At 45.2% G+C, this 20,891-nt stretch overlaps 1 protein-coding gene and 1 long non-coding RNA gene across 2 annotated transcripts; one reads left to right on the forward strand and one right to left on the reverse strand.

Moving 5' to 3' along the window:
• Window positions 1–6,909: 6,909 nt before the first annotated feature.
• On the forward strand, window positions 6,910–20,536 carry GABRR1 (gamma-aminobutyric acid type A receptor subunit rho1). The gene is made up of 8 exons (XM_082481942.1): window positions 6,910–6,964; window positions 8,323–8,390; window positions 12,103–12,326; window positions 15,201–15,283; window positions 16,484–16,624; window positions 17,096–17,248; window positions 18,932–19,128; window positions 19,956–20,536. The coding sequence occupies exons 1-8, from the start codon at window positions 6,946–6,948 to the stop codon at window positions 20,241–20,243; spliced, it is 1,173 nt and encodes a 390-aa protein (XP_082338068.1). The 5' UTR covers window positions 6,910–6,945; the 3' UTR covers window positions 20,244–20,536.
• LOC309670836 lies at window positions 12,338–19,127 on the reverse strand. Its single transcript, XR_014269051.1, has 3 exons — window positions 19,084–19,127; window positions 18,907–18,998; window positions 12,338–12,352 (listed from the first exon to the last, which is right to left on the reverse strand). It is a non-coding gene; the product is annotated as an uncharacterized lncRNA (long non-coding RNA).
• Window positions 20,537–20,891: the final 355 nt, after the last annotated feature.

Genomic DNA, 20,891 nt, shown 5'->3' on the forward strand with positions numbered 1-20,891 from the left:
CCCAGCATCCACCGCCTGATTTCTGCCAGATACTGGCAGAATGCTGATATGGTATGAACCCAAGTCACTAACTGGTCATAAAACAGAGGGCGAAACAAAACCTAGTCAAATATTTAGGCATACGTCTTTAATAAGACCTTTACGTTTCTCACCGTTTTTTAGTAGTACCAATACACCTTTGCTGTTCCCATGTCCTCCCTGGAGGCTTTGTCCCCTGCAGGGAGTTAGATTGCCTCCGCTGCTCTCTCCTGGTCCTTCTGCCTTGAGCAGCGTTTCATCAGGGCCTTTCCCTGCCCTAATTTTACGGGCAGACTGAGGAGAACGCAGCTCCTGCCATTCCCCTGCCCAGCACGGCATGCAAGCTGTGCAGCATAGCGGGTGTAGGATGAGAGGCACCGCCCAAGCTGCCCACCAGTGTCCCCCCAGCGATGGAGACCCCAGAGCTGAGCGCCGTGGCATGGCTGGCAGGGATTTGGGAGTTTTCATCACTTTCATTACTTTCCAATTAAAAGTCCTGCTGGAAACTGGCTCAGCAAGCTCCACACCTTCCCTTGCCTTGCGTCAGTGGTAAGAGAGACTGTGGATCGGCTGCACCGCAGCACAGCGGGAGCTGCAGAGCTTGTATCCGACAAAATTAAGTGTGTGGTGCTTTCAGAGGGTAGGGCGGGAGAGTCCACAGTCTCTGCACTGGAGAAGGGGCGGGGGAACCACCCAGATGTGAGAGGAGCATAGATGAAATGGGCACCCTCAGTATCTCTGTCCCAGCCACCGGCTGCCAGTCTTCCTGGGGCGGCAGGCACCTCCGCTCATGGTAGGAGGCTTGGGGTCAGTTGCTGCCCCAGCCCCTGGCCAAAATATTGCTGGTGCTGCAAGTAACCGAAGGGACAGAGATTATGCCACAGCCACATCTCAGCAATATTTCCTGTGACAGGATCTGTTCTGACATCTCTTCTCTGATCTGCCATCCTCTTTGCAGACCTAAGAATATCAAAAGGGGTGGATAGAACAGACTATTTCAGAATTTCATGAAATCTGATAATAATAATGTTCGTGTTAGCCCAATCTACCAAACCCACCTACCATTCCTCCCTTGGACCCAGGAAAGACCGTGTGAATCTGGCTCCATTACTTCAGCAACATACTTCCACTTTTCTCTTGACAAAGATGCATTGGATCTTGTTTTTTCTTGCCTTTTAATTTTTAAGAACTGAAACTGTATCTTGATTTAACTCCTCAAGGAAGAAATGTTCTCGAGATCCTAATGAGATTATCCTAATAACAGTGTAAAATAGGTCACTGTCTACTACAGGTATATTGTCTCCCGTAGAGAAAAAGGAGTACGATTTATAGGTGGGAAATGTATGCTGCATAATTACAAACTAAAATGCTAAAATGGGTAATGACTTCTCTCACATTTGTCGTGGTTGCTTCCAAAAGCTGTTACTGCAAAGATCAAGAATACTGTGGGTTTTCTGGTGCACACTGCAAGTGTGGACCTGACAGTCCTCTGGCACACGTCCTGTGAAGCCGGGCATTCAGAAATGCTTGCTGGGACCTTCAGATGTCACGGCTGGACTGTCTCTTCTGAAAATCAGACATGGTTATCGCTAACTCCACAACCCTTTTTGCTGCATTGGAGGGACTATAACTGCCATAGTTATAAAGGCTTTAAAAAAAAAAGAGTAACTGCTTTTTGCCTTGTGTCTGTAGTGATAGTGATGAAAATCTGGCTTTGCCAATTTTTGTCCCTAGCTATCCTAAGCTTCATTTGCCTCATTCCTCCCCAGTCCCAGCAAGCCTCAGCCTTTGGGGCAGAGCCATCTCATGATCCCTTGAAACAGGGGGGTGATCTGGGGAAATACTGATGACTTTGGAGAGGTTGCATCACCCTGGCTGCCATCAGGGGCCTGAGAGCTGCTCTAGCAATGCACAGGCAGCACTGTGGATAAATGCCACTCTGCTCCCGTTGTTGCTTTTACATAAAGCGTCTCAGTAAGCTACATGGGCCATTAAATGCCTTTTGGCACTGTAACTGTTAGGAGACAAATATTGACGTTGGGAAAAAAAAATGTTGTTCATTATTTAGTGTATTTTACCTCAGGAGTTATCAGTTAGTTTTAAAGACAGCCTGTCACCCCAGTGAAGCAGGAGCAATACTGTCACACTATGTGGCCGTGGTGGCAAACAGTTGCATTGAGCAATCTGTGAGCAATGTCTGGACCAAATCTCCTGAGTGTGGCTGTCTGCCACAAATGCTCAGGGACAGCAGACGTGCGAGGGAGAGCTGGAGAGGCTTGCCATTGATTCGCAGCCCGAACAGATAGGCTAATGGGGTCCCGTGATGGAGCTGCCATTGATCACTTAGCCAGCAGAGCACTCCCCAGGAACTGGACCAGAAAAGCTGTTTATTGAGTAGAAAGAAATGGGGCTTCAGAATGCAGTAATTGGGGAATGACTGGTGACAGGTGAAAATGTTTTGCTGACACAGGAGAAGGCAGGGAAGTGGGGGAGGCTTGGTAACATCAGAGCTGTGACAGGGGGAATAGGACTGGCAAAAAGAAGTGAATGCATTGAACCAAAACACAAATGAACACAGTCCCCTGCGGTGGCTGGAGCGTGGGGGACATTCTATGTTTGTGCGTGATAGGGAAATAAAGTTTAGTTTAGAGGCAGTGTAGAATTACCTGGAAGAAATAAGAGGAACCACCTGGGGTTGCTGGGTGCAGAGGACAGGGAGGATTCGGCCACAAATCCCTGATAGCCATTTCTTGAAGGTTCCCTCAACAGGCAGGATAGGGCCAGGGCCAACATGAAGCATTGGATAAGCTCTACAAAGAGAAATGAAAATTAGAAATTGCAAGAACATGGCCTGCTTCATTCCTGTTTGAATACCAGCATTGTTCCTGAACAGCCAAGGGTTTACTAGGGCACGTTAAAGTCATGTAAGTAGGTCAGCTTGTCGCCAGAATCTGCTTATCCCCAAAACATGTGAAATTACTTCCTGATGGCCAGCAGATGAGAAGCAGGCAGCAGTGAGACACATCAGTGGCAGCCCAAGGGTGGATCGACAAGGCAGAAAACTCCAGAAAGTGCGTTTTGCATTTGCAAATGCATTTTGCTGCGTGATGCCCAGGTCCAAGCAGCGCCAAAGAACCTGTTCCTTGCAATAGCAATGGCACTGCATGGCCCAAGGCTCCTCCAAACAGTGGTCTGTCTGTGGGCTTATTCCCAGCCCTCGTCTGGGAAGAACAGACCAGATTCCAGTAAAAAAACCAATTCCACTTGGCCAACACTTTGCTTCAGGCCAAGTCAGTGATACAGCCATGTGCCTACCCCTAGTTTGGGCAATGCAGGGGTCATCTGCTTCTCTGCAGTAGCAAAAAAGATGAATTTCCCTCCAACGCTATCAGCTTTCAGAGAATTCCCAGCCCAGGGAAAAACTGTCCTGCGAGGCCTGGGGTTCAGCCACCGGTCACTAAAGGCACAATGGTGCTCGGGTGGTGACACTCGTTATTGTGTTCCCTGCAAAAGAGGTCTAAGTCCCGATTCTCCCGAAACACAGAGACTACATTTAGAGGGAAGATATTGCTTTATTCTGGCCAGGGTGCATGGTGGAATATTTCCACAAATCATGTACATCCCGTGCCAGTTTTCTTGTCATATGTATACATGAAAGTTACAAGGTAGCACACTCCCAGTTACAATGATTGGTTAGTAATTTACATATGATTATAATATTGGTTATGTCATTCTCCTCAGTTACTGCGTTTGCGCAAGGGAAGGATCTTCACATGGGCAAGGGCCTTCTTGGCCTATGGGCATGATTTTTAGTATTACAATAAAGGTAGTTGAGTTTAGGACACCCAGAATTTTCATTTTTCTGCCAAGCTGGCTAGGCCTTTCAAAACATGGTAGATTAGTAGCATCCTCAAGGTTTGTACACTCATCTGTTCCAGGATGTTTTACTTCAAAGAAAGACAACACCACCTGCTTTCCTTGATTAGGTGTTCCTTTTCATACGACTCAAGGATAGAATCCCCATTATCCATGAGAACGTCTCAGAAAGTTCCTCTATTAATTAGCCCAGATACTTGTGAAGAAACATTCTCAAGACCAACCATCTGGCCAGGTACATAACAAAATGGTCATACACAAGACCCTGTATCAGAAGTTCAGCCAGTGCCAATAGATAACAGGCCTAACTAACTTTAATGCTAACAACCTTAAAGCTAACAACAGTAATATTAACAAAAATGGCTAAAATTTTAACTACAAGACAACAATTGCAAAAGGAGTTTTGCCACTGTAAATCTCTACACAGGGATTTGAAATATATGTTTTAGTGGGCAAAAAGTCTCATTAGTAGAGGTGATTAGAGTTAGTGTTCATTACAGAGAGAAGCAATTTTTTTAAACTTTTAATTAAAAATGAGTTAGAACTATTGAATGTTTAAAACGTTACTTTTGCTCAAGCTGGCACTTACATTGCTAAAAGCAATATTCTCTCCTGTAATGATAAAATAAAACATTGGCCAAACACCTGAGAGGACCTTTCTTGACAGCCAGCTGGGACACAGTATGAAACCAGGAACAAATATTTCCAACAGCGGTGTTTTTCTTTGGCCCCCTCCCCGAACACTTTGAAAAGGTTTTCTTCTCATGAAAATGTCCAGTTGCCTCTGGTCAGTAGATGTAATGGCTGCGCTCCCCGGGCAGCTCGCCTTGGCCCATGCACCATGGCCTCTCTCCAGAGCCCCTGATGGGGCCGGCCATGGCTGCGGGAGGAGGGAGGCGAGCTGCCTGCCTGGCTCCTTTGCCACGCACTCAAAAACGGTGGCGTCCCACCTCACAAAAAACGTCACTCCCCTCCTTTCGCCCTGTCCCTGCTGCAAGCCCCCTGCACCCCCTGCCCTCCCCACCCTCCGCCATGCCCAGCTTGACACCAGCCTTCAGTGAAAAAGTAACAGCCATTTCGCACACGTGACAGAAGGTAACGCCGCTGGGATCAGGTGCTTCTCTCCCGATGCCCTCACCCATCCTCCCGTGACCACCTGTCTCAGCTCTCCCTTTTCCTGTCATTTCCATACAGCCGGCCACAGCGGCAGAGACGGGAGGCCCACGGCGAGGCGCACAAGCAAGGCAGGTAGGCAAAACCCTCCGGCCGCATCCCTGTGGCCGGACTGAGGCTGTGGCGGGGGAAGGGGACACCACTCGAGCATGCCAGTCGTATTTAGTCGTGCCATTAGCAGGATCCAGCTGGTCCCAGAGGCAGCCATGTTGCCTGACAGCCTCATGGAGGTGAGGTGTGATAACACAGCCATTTTCCACAGCCCCCTGGGCTGCAGGGTTGGTGTTGCCCGTGCTGCGTGAGCGGGTGCCTTCCCGCTGAGGATCCCTCCTGCAGACCTGAGCCCCTGTCCATGGGCTCTCCATCACACTGCTCATCCTTCCGTCTGCCACTGCCAGGGAGAAAGCACCGTCCTGAGCATGGTCAAGCCCGCTCACAAACGCTGAAGGTTTTGCCAGTGACCTGCTAATATTGTTCTCCCATCTCAGCCGGGTATAAACCTTCCCCGATGCACGCTTACAATGCCACAGGTCCTTCAGAGGCTGAATTAAATCTAAAGCAGAAGCAGGGACCACCTTTTAAAATGCATGAGGGATAACTCAGGACTAGAACAACTCACTGATGGAGGTAGATGACTTGCCACTCCTAGAAATTATTATACTGAGACGGAACATCTTTCTAAGATACTCTGTAGTCAGGTAAAGCTCTGGGTTTGAGAGAGCAGTCACTGATAACACTGCTGGTCTCTGTTAGGAGATTGTTGTATCGGCTTCTCGTGGTACAACTGCCCACAAGCCTGTGAGAAGCACAGCACTGCTAAGCAGTCTCATTTAGAAGGAGCTTTATCTGAGGAACATATTCCCCATCAAGTTTCTTTGTTGTCCTGTTTTCCTTTAATCTATTTCTGACTTGTGTGTATTCAGACAAGTACCTCTCTGAACATGCCTTCTTTTCTCAAACTGAGAACCAGCAAAACCTTTGCTCCCGTTTCTGAGCCCTCCTGTCACCTGAACAGCCGGAATGAGGCTGGCTCTGAGGGTGGCAAAGTTTCACCTACATGGGAGGAACCGAAGAGCTGCTGCCACCACCATCCCAGACAAAGCACCAGGGCGCTGAACAGCATTTTGCACCTTGGGTGTGGAGGAGCAGAGCATCCTCTGCCCAGCATTTGGTGCAACTCTAACAGCTTCTGGAATGAACCTCCCAGGCTCGTTAGTGTTCAGAGACCTGCGAGGTCTTTAATGTTCCTTTTTATCCTTGTTATCTAGGGCAGGAGCTAATCATTTTATCCCAAGTTAGGGGACAGCCTACCTCCTGGACTGGTTCCCAGCCTGTCTCCATTTTGTTTCTGGGCAACAGCCAGTAGCTTATTTGATGTATTTTTTCCCTAATTCTTGGCTTCATGCCCTGTCATAACTCAATGTCAGAAATGCCTCCCCCCCCATTTCCATTTCCCCACTTATCCACACACACTGTTCCTTCAACCCACACTTTTGAATGACTGTCTCTAAACTGTGCTATAAGCAGAGACAATTTTACAGAGGCAAAAAGTCACTGAATAAAAGTTTTCTTAGTGCCAGAATTATCACAGGTGCCTAAGCTGTTATGTTGAGTGCAGGAATCATTTTTTAATGACATGCTGCCAACCACTGCAGGCAATCACGTGGTTATGGTCTAAGGGGTAAACGGTCTAAGGGGTAAATGGTCTAAGGGGTAATGGAGTGAAGTGGGTGTATACTCTTTACAGGCACTGCCTAGGACTCATAGCTGTGCTTCTCTCTTCCTGGTAGCCCAATCCTAAAACGAAGCCCTGACATCACCAAATCTCCCCTGACAAAGTCAGAACAGCTGCTGCGAATAGATGACCATGACTTCAGCATGAGACCGGGTTTTGGAGGTATGAAACATCCACATTTGTCACTGTTCCTATTTTACACTGTCGCTCCTTTATCCTGTAACATGTAGTCAGGTGAACAAGTAGATTAACAAGCACCGCCTTTTCTGTCTCTAATTTTTGTTATTTTGTGTTGTGAATTCATGACATGCTCTGGGGGATATGGGTGCAGTGAAACAGCCTTCTTCCTTGGACAAGCAAATAGGTCAAAGGCGTGGAAATGTGATTACAAGCAACATAATATTCCCGGTATTCAGTGACACTTTCTTCTGATAAAAATCTGCAAATATACCTTATGTTTATTCCCTGATGAGGAGGAAATTCTAAGATTTTGTCTTACTGTGGTGGTGTGTGTACATAATCAAATCACGTACCATGTGTACTGACCTGGCCATTACATTTATAACCCCCAAAAAAATATTTTGACTACCATGTGTTAATGCTTGCTCACAGTTTTGTGGCTGTGTGCTGGAGCAACCAAAGCTTTCAGGGAAATGGATGAAGGAGAACACGTTTTCTTTCAGCCCATCGGATTAGAGAATGTTGTAATTTATCTACCCTTTCTGGCTGACAGATGGTCATTCAAATCCAGGATACCATTATATACTCTGACGGAAGAAGATTTTATTGCTCAATATACCAAATACCAGCGTGTTCAATTAATTTTAAAAGGTTTCAGTTTCATAGCAGTCTGCTAATGTGAGCACTATTTATCTTGACAGATCTACTGTACTGTAATTGCCAGAGGTATGTGAGGGGCTAGTCAAAGCCTGGAGGAGGAAAAAAAGATCAAAATCCCTATTACATGGGGTCACAGACCAACCCTTCCCCTTGGGAGCCCCAGGCACATGCCTGTATCCTGTAACGCAACCCCTCCCATCACCCCATCCTTTCCACAGCCGAGCACTGAGTGATGCGAAAGCCAAGTACATGGAGTAGCTCTCAGGGATGTTGTTAGCCTGAGAGAGGAGCAGAAGAAGTGAGGGAAAAATTTGGAGTAACCCTCCTACATCCCCTTAGCTGTGCCTCTGCTGCTCTCCATGTGAATGGGTGCTCTGCGGGGCAGCCGGCTGGCAAGCCCTGGACCCGAGCGCTAGAGACAGGGCTTTCAAATTTTGAAAGGACCTGTGTAGGATGACACAATAAAAAAAGAAAGTCAGTAATGGGTCAGTCTCATTGCTGATTTTGATTGTTATTAGGAGGTTTTTGTTATTAATTCCAACCATTTCTATTTTCAATTGGTTTACTGTTGTTTCTATTTCAGACTGAACATCTATTTTTATCTCTAAGATATGAGAGACAGAGGATTACTTTGTCTCACCAGATTTATACTTTCTCAACTTTTAATTTTGTTCCCCCAGGCCCTGCAATTCCTGTTGGGGTGGATGTCCAAGTTGAAAGTCTGGACAGCATTTCTGAGGTGGACATGGTAAGAGTCACAGAAGGGCTAAGGTCAGATGGGACCTCTAGAGGCCACCTAGCCCAAATCCCTGCTGAGAGCAGGGCTGGCTAGAGCAGGCTGCCCAAGTTTCTGTCTGTGGGGTTCGAATACCCCCAAGGACAGACACTCCACAGCCTTCAGAAGGCAGGTTTGGGTTTGATCTGAATCTGCCGACAATTGCTTCTATTGACCTCATGCTACCCTTTCATCTCCCCCGAAACAGGAAGAAATCTGACAGTTCCTTTTCTCTAGGACAAAATGATACAACACTGCTGAGACTGTCCCAAAGGATTTGGGTTTTTACATTTTCTTAAGAAGTGGTAACATGTTTAAAAGCTCGGAGGAGACCAATTAATGTGTTAATTTTAAGGCACTTTGATATACTGTAGACACAGTCTCACTTTGGCCATGTTGTGAGGTGGTCAGGAGCCAGCTAGCTCCCAACCAGAAGCCATGTAGCCATCCGAAGATCAACATTGGTTCACACTGGCAAGTCCTGCTCTCTACAGGGCAGCCAGAAAGAGCTCGGAGGGGAGAAGTTTCTCCAGAACTTGCCTTTGGTGGATCAGCAGTTGTGTTACCCTTGCTGTGTGCTGGGGACCTGCATACGGCTCTGTCTGTCCTTCCTGTATCTTCACACTGATGCTGAAGTAGGATTTCAGGGGCACGTAGGACTAATGCTGGTGGTCTGCACAGACTAAATTCCTGTATTTTGTCCCTGTATTTTGTTTCCTACCATAAAATTAGTAATGTGAAAATGATCAGCTTTCAAACACTCTTGAAGTGGTGCAGATTTTGGTCTTGATTTTTGCAGGAGGGGCTTTTTTCGTTGCAAACCACTGATGAAAGTAAGGTGTGATTTTTGCGGGATATTTTCCATGGGAATATTTTACATGCATACATGACATGTAAACAACAACCTGTGCAGGAGGGCAGGAGCACAGAAGAGGAACGGGAGATGGCCCTGCTTATACACTGCAAGACCTACACCAATTTTATTTACCATTTCAAAACCCAGAGCTTGTCAGACCTAACCTGTTAGAGAATCCCCAGAGTCTCTCAGCAGCTCAGCTTTTGCTTTGGAAGAGAAAAAGAAAAAATCACACCCCAATACAAAATACTTTTCAAAATGCTTTGCTCTTTCAACAAATGTATCTGAGCTCTGAAGCTTTCAGTGAAAGCCCCAACTTCTCTGTGCTCCTAATTAACAGACCCAGAGTTAAACAGCCTGTGCCCAACCTCCTCCCATGTCTAAGCCAGGAACATGTCTGTGTGGCAGAACAGCTGGTGTTTGGCAGCCGGGCTCCTCTCACTGCAGGTATTCCAGCTTTTGAGCGGGCTGGGATATCTGCAGTCAACTGACCGCTTGCAGGGTACAGCAGGGTTGCAATGCTGAGGCACATCAGGGCGCACGTTCTCCCAGCACCAGGGAGCCCTTCAGTTGTCCCCCCTGTCTCTGGTGGTCTTAGCACCCACAGCGCCAGATGTGAGGACTCTGAGGTTTTGCCTCTCCTGGGATGGCGCCAGCCCTTCTGGTTGAGTAGAAAGCTTGTGAAGGTGGCCAGAGAGCCCCCGGAAAGCTTTGGGACTTGAAAGCAAAGGTAAAGAACTTAACATTGAGGATTTAAAAGTAAAACAAAAACAAAACAAAACAAAAAAACACCCACTTTTTTTTTAAGCAAGCATTATGATTTTGAGCAACTGCCCCTGTTTTTCGAATACTGCCCCTGCGCCTTGTGTAACATTGTGCTGCGACTCCCAGCAATATGGGAAAAGTACTGAATGGCCTCAGCTAAAAAAAAACATTCAGGGTCAATTTTGGCTGTTTGCAAAATAATGATAGAGAAAACTTTATATTGTCAGAATCAATTCTTTTTTAACTTATACACCTTTATGGGAACAGGCCATGGCGCTTTGCAAGATCATTGCTTGCTTTTTAATTGAAGAGCCATCAGTGACAGAGACATTCACTCTGTACTAAATTTAAGCTTGAGGAGTTAGATATATCAGTCTTTCCTTTTTTAGTCCTACTTTTTGACTATTTGCAAGAAAGCGGTAAAATAATAGAGGATGTTATAAAACTTCACTAGGATGTCACAAATCGTATTCTTTTTGTCTAATTAATTTAAAAATTTATAAATATCTATTATGGGCCACTGACCTTGAAATTAACAGATCTTTTGCAGGCTGTGTGGGGCAGCTGTTTTATCTGGAGGAAAGATGGGAAGAAAGAAAAAAACCAGATTGTTACCCAGGGTTGGAAATTAATTTGCAAACATAATGGGAGAGCTAATAGTGTCTCTGAAAAATGGACCAAAAGACGATGGAGATATTATATGGTTGTTGCTCGGGGGATTTTCAGATGATGCATCATAAAATATTGTGGTTCCCAGATTAATAGCCTAAAACTAGTACTAATAAATCTTTCCTAATGAAAGCTGACAATACTTGATTTTTCCACAGCAACCATAGAAGTAATTTTCTGCAAAAAAGTGAGGCATTGACTTCTTGCTGAAGAACACTTCTGTCAATTTATTGCTGTTCAAAGGACACACCAACACAGAGGAGTCAATGTAAAAAGTTTCCCAGGACAATCTTCTTTAAATTTGAATACAGGGAAAAGATGTCAAAGAATGCTATAGAATGGATCAAATGAAAAAGAAGAAATTGTATGGCTTTGGGAGCTTCAATGGAGCTTTAGAGCTTCAAATGCAATATAAAGCACTTCCAAGAATATATTGGCCTCTAGTACAATAATAGCACAAGCTGCAACTAACTTCTATGGAAAAAAGACTGCAGAAACCCCCATATTTCAAAATGCTTGGAAAGTATTGTAGAAAAAAAAATCAAATGTCAAATAGTTTCCAAAAAAACAACCTTAAACTCATCGGACTTCTCCTACCCCAGACACCAGGGCAGACTGGTCAGTCTTAGACACTTCCCTCAGTTTATGGGCAATATATTGCACTACACTCAAAGATACGATGCTTATAAACACTTGAGCGTGAGCTTATCTTCAGATATGTGAGGGCTTCCTCTGAAATAAAGGAAAAGGCAAACGCAAGTGTACGTGGCTCTGGCATCTGACTCCAAATACAACAGAGCTCAAAGAGAAGGAACATGTCTCAGATCTAAGAATACAATATATGGGGAGAAAGAGAAAAAAAAAAACAACAAAACAACAAATAAACAAAACATTTTGGTCAAATACTGAGTCAAAAAGTTTTCAGTGGCTATGCTGGAGGGAGAGCTCTCACTGCAGCACGCTCTTCCAGCTGCCTGGGGGAAGGCAGTTGCCAGAGCAGCGTGGAGGGCAATGCAGGCAGCAAATACTTCCTCACTGATGGCTCCAGAAATGCAGCATCGTAGAGTTGGGGGATTAAGTGGTTGGTAGTACTCTTCCACCTATGTCTGCCTCAGCATGTCTACCTTTTAGTCCCTGGAGTGGCTTGCAGACACCAAAATGCAACATTTGCATTTCAGAGGTGGATTTGCCACCTGGACGGCCTCTGATTTCTGAACCCAGTAGGTCAGTCTGACCTGAGGAATAAACAAGCTGCAGCTGATTGTGTTCCCTGAAGCTCAGGGAATGGATGTGCCTTTGGGAATGGTGCTTTACTGGTTGTGGTTTGTCCCAGAGGGGAGAAATCATTGCTATGCCGACAAAGTGTAAGTTGTGACACAAGCCTGTTTGTTGCAGGACTTCACCATGACACTTTATCTGAGGCACTACTGGAAAGACGAGAGGCTGTCCTTCCCCAGCACCAACAACCAAAGCATGACCTTTGACGGCAGGCTGGTGAAGAAGATCTGGGTTCCCGACATGTTCTTTGTCCACTCCAAGCGTTCCTTCATCCATGACACCACCACAGACAACGTCATGCTGCGGGTCCAGCCAGATGGGAAGGTACTTTATAGCCTCAGGTAAAGCTGCATTTGGTCAATGCGAGCTATTAGCAGAGTGAGAGAGAAAGCAGTTTAATTGATTCCTGTATTGTGTTTTTGCCTGACTTCATGCTAAAAAAAAATATAAAAAAGAATGAATGTGCTGACTGTCCACTGACACCTGAGTCCCTGTGCAAGTTCATTATGTGCCTGTCATGGGAAGCCAATTTCTATGCCAACGTTGCTGATTCCACCAGCATCCCTTCGCCTGGCATGCATGGTTAGCCCCTGCTCCTGCTGTTGGGAAGCTGTGGCCAGATGTGGCAGTCCCTCGGGGCAGCTCACCGGGGACCAGCAGGCTGCAATCCCTGCAGGGCGCTGCTGAAGAGGGAAGGCATAGTCTAAGGAAGAGGGCAATGTCTGGTAATAGACAGAAGTCCAGAGCAGCTATAGTTATCCACCTCACTCTACAACAAAGTCTCTGGGCCTAGCAAAATACGCAATTTCTATTCTTATAGGTAATTATGAAGAAGAATAAATTGTACTGAGTGCAACTTTAGCTTTATGATAAGCAACAAAACAGACGGAATACCCTTCTGCACATGAAGTGAGAAGCTTCAGAGCAAGGCTATATAGCTCCTGGTGACTCACATGTATGGCTAGAACAACCCAAACACTTGGCTTTGACTCTTCCTGCTTTTTGCTCACATTTCATGTGAAATGCATGAAAACTTCTTGAAGGGGACATTTTGAGTAAACTTTGTTTTGTCCTCTAGTTTGAGGGGTGATCCCAACTCTGGATTTCTCCCTTATTTTCCAACTGCTTGATCAGCTTTGAGAGGAACATTATTAAACCAGGATTTTTTTTTCTTTCTAATAAGTAACATTCTCATACTTGGAGATGCTAAGTGAGGAGCATTTGTCAATCTCCAAAAGAAACTAAAATTGGTGCTTCTGTTTTTCTTGGCTGCAGCTCCATCCAGTTAGAAAACAAGTATTGCCAAATGACCCATAAAAATCCTATTAGAGAGGAAAATGCTGTACAATATTCTGATGCAAGAATGTCGACATCACCTCCACAGCAATGAAATAGCAAAATACATGATAAATAAACAAGCATCAGATGATAATGTATTCTGAAGGACAAAATCTGACTGCTAGGAGGTCAGTATTAGCAAGTATCAGCAAGATGCATTGATTTAACTAATGATAAGGTTGCAGAACACATTTCTTGGGAAGGTTGTGGAGGTCTTTAAGGGCATGTTAGACAGAGACCTGAGGAGTGGCAGAGGTAGAGTTGAGCCTGCTGCAAGGTGGGGAGATCAACTTCTCAGCCTGACAAGGTGTTTTATGATTTTATGAAAGGAAGACAAGTAAAGCAATTCTTGATTCCCTGTGGGGTATCAGTTTGACAAGAATTTTCTTGTTCTCTGATATTTTTATCTTAATGTTCATTGGAATCCACAGCCTGAATAGTGTCTACCTTCTTGTTATTAAAGCTTTTTCTTCACTCAGCATGTTAGACAAGGTTCAGGTGTTCCTTAGGCCTTTGCAAAGTGTGCTTAGGCCCTTAGTACAATAAAAAAAAAGAACAATAAAATGACATAATGTTCAGCTATAGCATGCATGCCTACATACTCTTTCATTTAGCTGCATGATACCAATCAACTGCATTGCAAACATTTATGGTTGTCTAAAGAAGATGGGAACAGAAGAATATAAAACTACTCGGCTCCTGCAACACACGGTCTTCTGCTTAAACAATTGTCCTGTACAAAATGGTGGTGAACATCTTGAATAGCAAATTGACAGAGTTTCATTAATTTATTCAGAGGTAACTGCAGGTTGGAGTGCTTTATGAATGCGAGGGAAGTATGAATGCCAGTTTCCCTGTAAGAGCAGAGGGGTCATTCCTGCCTGCCTTTGCTGAATGCCTTTGTTTGTAGGTTATATTTTTCATTGGTATCTGCCTTTTTAAGGTTCTTTGCCAGACTTTGTCTCCTCTTGTCTTGGAAACCACTGTAGACCTCACTGGCACCTAAACAACAAATCTGAGCCAAGCACTTTCACTCAAAGACTAAATCCAGACAGGAAAGCAATATCAACGGGAGCCTGCACATGCAGAAGGACTAACATAAGGGACTGCATCTTGTTTTTATCATTATGTGACAGACGTTGGTCTACCATTAGCCCTGCTATAATTCATTAATTCTTTCCCCGTTATGATTTATACTTCTATTTTCATTTACCTCCCTACAGTTCAAGCCAGTTGAGTCAAGATTTATGGATGCTTCCAGTGCAAACACAAAGTTATGCTATTAAAAATGACATAATCGGAGTATAGCAAGACCAGAGCTTTTGATTGATGGGGCAGAGCATTTCAGTGGTCTCTGCATACCAGGTCCAGCCCTAACTCGAGGCACTGCCTGTGCCCTCTGGTGGCTGATACCCAGGTGTGATCACCTGGTTCTCATTGAGCAGCTGGAAATTCACTGTGTGTGGAGAAATTACTTGCAACCCTCATGGCACTAGGGTGGCTTTGACAAATGTAAATTATTCTATTGTACAAAGCGTCTGTTGGAAGCACAGATCTCTGCAGAGAGAAGCTTGCTGATAGTCAAAGAGGAAAACATGCCCTCACTGCTCTTTCCCATTTTCTTCTCCATTATTTTTGTCATCTAGTAGCAATTTGTGGTGACCTAACTTTCCAGTCATATTTTCTAACACTGGTTTGCTGAAGAAATGGCTTTAACTTAAGTGGAATGGCCTTAGCTAAATGAAAGGTATTTATTTTCAGTGGACTGTTACTGTCCAGACAGTTACTTAATAAAAAAAAATGAAACTTGCAGCTTTACTATTTTTCAGTCACATAAAAAGACAAGTTTTTAATGGGGTGGTCTTTATTATTCCTAGAGTTACAGTAACGGCAATGTGCAACATGGATTTTAGTCGCTTTCCCCTGGACACACAGACTTGTTCCCTGGAGATTGAAAGCTGTAAGTACAGCGGAGGCATAGGGGAGCCAAGGGCTGCACCCCATGGGCACCCAAACTTGTTTAATTATATCAATAATTATACCAATAATGAAACTGCTGCTACATTCATGGGAGCTCTAACCAAAGTCAGCAGACTTCAACACTAAGAAAAATTCCCTGCCCATATTTTTTCACTGGAAGTAGATGATGTTTCCAACAATGCAGTTTTTTTAAGCACCAGCTGTGATTGCTGTCTTGCCAGTGTCCCCAAAAGCAAGCCAGGCTGCCCCACTGCCACCCTGTCCCCAGAGGACCCCAAGCCGCTTGCCTGCAGGTTGGCAGTCCCCCGCAGTACCCGCTTGCCCAGCTGCCCTCAAACTCATAAATAAATGGCCCTTTGCCCCTCACGTGCACCATCTGCTCATCCGTGGTGTAGAAATCATGACGGGGCAGCAACATTAACCACCTTCCTATTACATTTCTCATACCTATGTGAGATAAATACATCTTATACCCACGTGTAGTTCCTTTGTGTATGATGCACACACAAATTGGCTGGAATTCATACAGAGATTTTAAACTTTTAGCTTTTTTGGAGTTTCTTTTCTTCTTCTTAAGCTTACAATAAGGAATTATAATCTTAATTCTGTCTTAATATATTTCTGTGTGATTTCTTTTCTCCCTCTCTGGGAAGAGTTGTTACTAAACCCCATCTGAAAGGATTAACATTACTATATTTCCACATGTATTTAAAAAACAAGACCGGTAATGTTCATGTGTGCATCACAGGCAGAAAGCTTACCCAAGAATTTGTCCTCCCACATACCTCAGACTGTTATTAGCCTGTTCCTCCCATTACCCCAAGTAGGTTCTTTCCTCGAAATCTCCTTTCCTTTGCTTCTGATTTTAGGATGATTATAAGGGACAGTTTTTCAAGTTCTGATGTGGTGGGTCGCCTGACGCATGGGTTATATGTACAAAATTATGATTAGAGAAACAGAAGGGTTTACAAAAAGCACCAGGCCTGAGGGCTGTGGCAATGAGTCCACTCCTTGCCACAACCATACCCACTATCGGCGCGGCTCTCAGTGGGTGGTGGCATCTGGCCTTTTCAGCCAGGACCTCACAGGTAGCCTGGAAGGTGTGTGGGCACACCCTGGGCTGTGGGTGTGATAGCCACTGGCTCAGTGCACTGCACCAAGGTTTGCTCTGCTCCCCTAGATGCCTACACCGAAGATGACCTCATGCTCTACTGGAAGAATGGGAATGATTCCCTAAAAACAGATGAGAGGATATCACTCTCCCAATTTCTGATCCAGGAGTTTCACACCACCACAAAGCTCGCCTTTTACAGCAGCACAGGTGGGTACTGGTGTGCTTGCCAGACAGTGGGCTGGGGGAAGAAGAGGTGCAAACTGTACTTCTCAACCTTGGCTACGGAGGACTGTCCATTGGGAGGTCTCCCTCTGGCCCATCAGATCTGCCTCTCTTCCATGCCAAGGCTGCTGTCCCTGACACAGACTTCCATCTTGATGGTTATGTAGTCTTGAAAGGCAATCCCTCTTCAAGATCACACCAATCTCTAACATGAATTAAACTCTACGGCTGCACAAGGTTATATTACCTTCTCTGGAAGATGTGGCCCTGAGACACACTTTGACTTTGATAGTTGGTTCAGTAAGGAGTCTTCTCTGTAAACTGCAATGATCTGTGGTCATTACCTGTGTTTTTCTAAATGCAAATGAGGGGCTATTCCCCTGATGCAATACCACCTTATCTGAAAGTAGTTTGATATTGGTGTGACTTCTTTTTTTCCTTCTCTCTGTTATACAGGGTGGTACAATCGCCTCTATATAAACTTCACTTTACGCCGACACATCTTCTTCTTCTTGCTCCAAACCTACTTCCCTGCTACCCTTATGGTCATGTTGTCCTGGGTGTCCTTCTGGATCGATCGCCGAGCAGTTCCTGCCAGAGTCCCTTTAGGTAAAAACAATCTTGTAGTCAGAAGACCTAAGAGACAATTGCTGCAACCATCAAGACAAAATCCCCTGTGCTATGCACTGCCTCTGCATTGCCTTACGGCAGGGAAATCAGCCATGCCACCGTGTGTCCCCCATGAAGGGGACTGGACATGGTACAAACTCTCCATCTGCTCTGCAGTGCCAAGTGAATTACCTTCCCTGCTTGCACAAGCACTGGCTGCACACGGTGCAAATCAGAGCACAAACGTCCTGCCCTGCTTTTATTGCTGTTAACAGAGACCGGGCACGTATAGAGCCAAAGTGTCTCAGTATCCTTCAGAGACTTCAGTGAGTGAGAAGTTGAAAATCAGTATTAGCAGACCTGACAAAAATTCACTTTATTAAGTTTTGCTAGAGGAGGGAGGGTGGAGGCAACACACTCGGTTGGGTTGTGCTGTTCAACTTGTTAAATGAGTTTCAAAGTGCAATGCGAGGGATTCAGCTTCCCCTTTTGCAGCATCTTTCAGATAGATGAAGCCATACGTCAGACGAATCACCATGGGAGCGGAGCTATGATATGGACATAAATCTTCTAAAGAGGATGCTTTGCCCTTAGCAAAGTGCTGTTTGTGTTTTCTGCAGATTTGCGCCCAAGCTAGCTTTTGCTTATTCCAGGCAACACACCTCAGGATTTTATTTATTGTTAAAATCATATTCTTCAGTGGAGAGGATATATAGAGGCAATGGGGCAGTTATCCATGTCTGTGTTTAGAAACAGCATCCATTGCCTTGAGACATCATTAAAAGGAGCATAAGAGTTTGGGCTATGGCTTTTCAGAAGATGTAGGCACTGCCTTTAGCAGTGCTTTTTAGCTCCTGAATATTCCTGTGAATTCCATCCTTTGTGCTTATATCAATAATTTCAACTTTCAAAGGCATTTTTCATGTGACATAATTAGCCTCTGAAATAAGAGGGCCACAGAGAGCCTCTCTCAGAGCCAGGATAACACCGAACTCCAGGGGTGCCTGCCCTTGCTGGTGTGCTCATTGTGCTCACCCATGGTGTAATGTGGGGCAGCATTGCCCCGTGGGGCCCCATTAGTCTCTGCTCTTGCTCTGGGGAAGCTTGAGAGCCAGCTGGTGACTTCTGTGACTTCCCATGAAGCGGGATTTACCAGGAGCAGATGGAAAACGCAGGCTGGGAAAACTGGTGGAAGCAGCAGCAGCAGACAGGTTTTGCTTGTGCCCGTCCTGTGGAGGGGTTGAACTAGAAGCTGAGATACTCAGAATCATAGAGCCATAGAATATCTAGAGTTGGAAGGGACCCATAAGGATCATCGAGTCCAACTCAATGTACTTGTACCTCTCCAAGGACTGTCCTGAGCCTGGAGATGGGGTGCAGCCAGCACGGGGGTGAAGGGCTGCTGCCTGGACATAGGGTGGGAGACTGGTGGTGTGGCGAGGAACCAGGCTAGTAACACCCCGAGGCCAGAACTAGAGCTATTTTCACCAAAAAGACAAGAAAACCCCGGTTAGAAATCGGGGCTGCCTGGACTCTCCTCAGGCAGTGAAACCTGTTGCTCAGATGTGAGAAACAATACTGCAAGGTAAATTCAGATGTCAGGAAATTGTAAGGACAGTTGTATTTCTGGTGAAGAGTCTGGTTTGAAAGCGTCTTACCGTCTCCCTGCTGGTATATTTTCAGGGATAACCACTGTGCTGACCATGTCTACGATCATCACTGGGGTGAACGCCTCCATGCCTCGTGTTTCCTACATCAAAGCAGTGGACATTTACTTGTGGGTCAGTTTTGTGTTTGTCTTCCTCTCAGTGCTGGAATACGCGGCAGTGAATTACCTGACTACGGTGCAAGAGCGGAAGGAGAGGAAACTGCGCGACAAGGTGAGGTTTTTTTATCTCCGATGCAGCCTTACGCCCCTGGGAAAAGGTATGGCAAATGTCTGGAAATGTTCAAAAGTTTGCAACTGCAGAGTGCTGCTCTCAGCTGCCTGGGGACAGTGCAGTGCTAGTAAAAAGACAGGAGCAGTGAGGCATTCCGTGTTATAAAGGTTTGCTGCAGACAACCCACACCCAAGCTCACTGCTCTTTCTTCAGAGGCTGCGGGTGCTAACTCCCTCTACATAGAGCCCTCCACTGCCTGTATATTAGGATTTTACCTTTAAATATTTTTTTATACTGAAGATCCAAACCTGTGAATAGCACCAGATGAATACTGTGTTTTGGGCTTCAGACAACAGATGACAGACATCCCTCACCTTTCTCCAGGCACAGTCTAAACTTACAAAATCATCTGAATTTCCCCCTTCTGCCTTCATTACATTAAATTATAACCAACCACAATTTCAGCCTAAGCTCTTCTCTTCAAATGGGGCAAGCCTCTTATTTCCCTCTGCCCTCTTCCCTGATTTTCTCAGCTTCAAGGTACAGGTCCGACCTTTTTTTTACACCCTGATAGCTCTGCTTAAGCCAAATGAGCTTTTCCACAGACAGCCCTACTCTCTCCCTGACCGTGCTGTGTCTTGCAGACATGAAAACTGAGAAGGAAAAAGCTGTTGCCCAGCTCCATCCTCTTGCTCTCCCATTTGAATCCCAGCTTGTCCCAGGCTTCCCCAGGCTTGTCCCCTCTTCTGCTTTTCTAAGCAGAAAAGGGATGTCTGTCTATGTCAGGACACAACTCAAAACCATCCTGCACTTACCTGTGTCCACAGCTTCCCTGTGCGTGCAGCCTACCTCAGCCTCGGCCCATGATGATGGACGGTAGCTACAACGATGGGGATGTGAACGAACTGGGGCACTACGTGTCCGAGAACGGAGATAAACAAGACCGAATGATGGTGCAGCTGGCGCTGGGGTCTGAGAGGGGCTCGGGCAGGAGGAAAAACCAGAGATACGTCAGCATGCGGATCGACACTCATGCCATCGACAAGTACTCCAGGATAATATTCCCCGGTGCATACATTCTATTTAATTTGATATACTGGTCCATTTTTTCATAAATATATGTAACTTGTGTAGTCACAGAGCATTGTGACATTAAATGAAAGTACCGTCTCATAGGCTAACAGAAAGAAAATGGAGAATTGTTTTAATTGGAAGGAAGATTGATTTTTTTTCAGGATTTTTTTTTTTATTAGATGCAACTCATCTGTGGCATAAATAATTGTGCGAGTTTCACATTTCAGCAAAATATAGGGTATGCAATCTAAAATTTTATACTTATTTAAAGCTGTGCTATGTTCCTTCTTGTGCCTCACAGGCCACTGTAAACTATTTTAACAAGTGACTATTATTGCAAGTTGCTTATATATGGTGCATCCTCCATTTTTTGCCCCTGAGATCCTAATTCTCTAAGTACCTGAGCGCATGCATACATCTCTCAACTCAGCAGACTTATCACCTTCAATACTAATAAATACAAAGAATATGCAAATACTTGCATGTTTGCAGGGGGAGGTCAGAAATGGTCATCACAAACACAAAATATCCAGTAGTGGGAAACACTTTGGCAAGGTTATCGCCGGCTCAAGCTTGCTTACGCTGCTAAACGCGTGCTGTCCTCGCAGTGCTGCGCTGACAGCTCTGCGTAGGAGTACTTTCAGATTTGTGCTTTGTCTTGATCGTATTTAAAACGAAGAAATCTTTCC

The sequence above is a fragment of the Vanellus vanellus genome (assembly GCF_965231255.1).
Source record: "Vanellus vanellus genome assembly, chromosome: 3".
NCBI lineage: Eukaryota > Metazoa > Chordata > Aves > Charadriiformes > Charadriidae > Vanellus > Vanellus vanellus.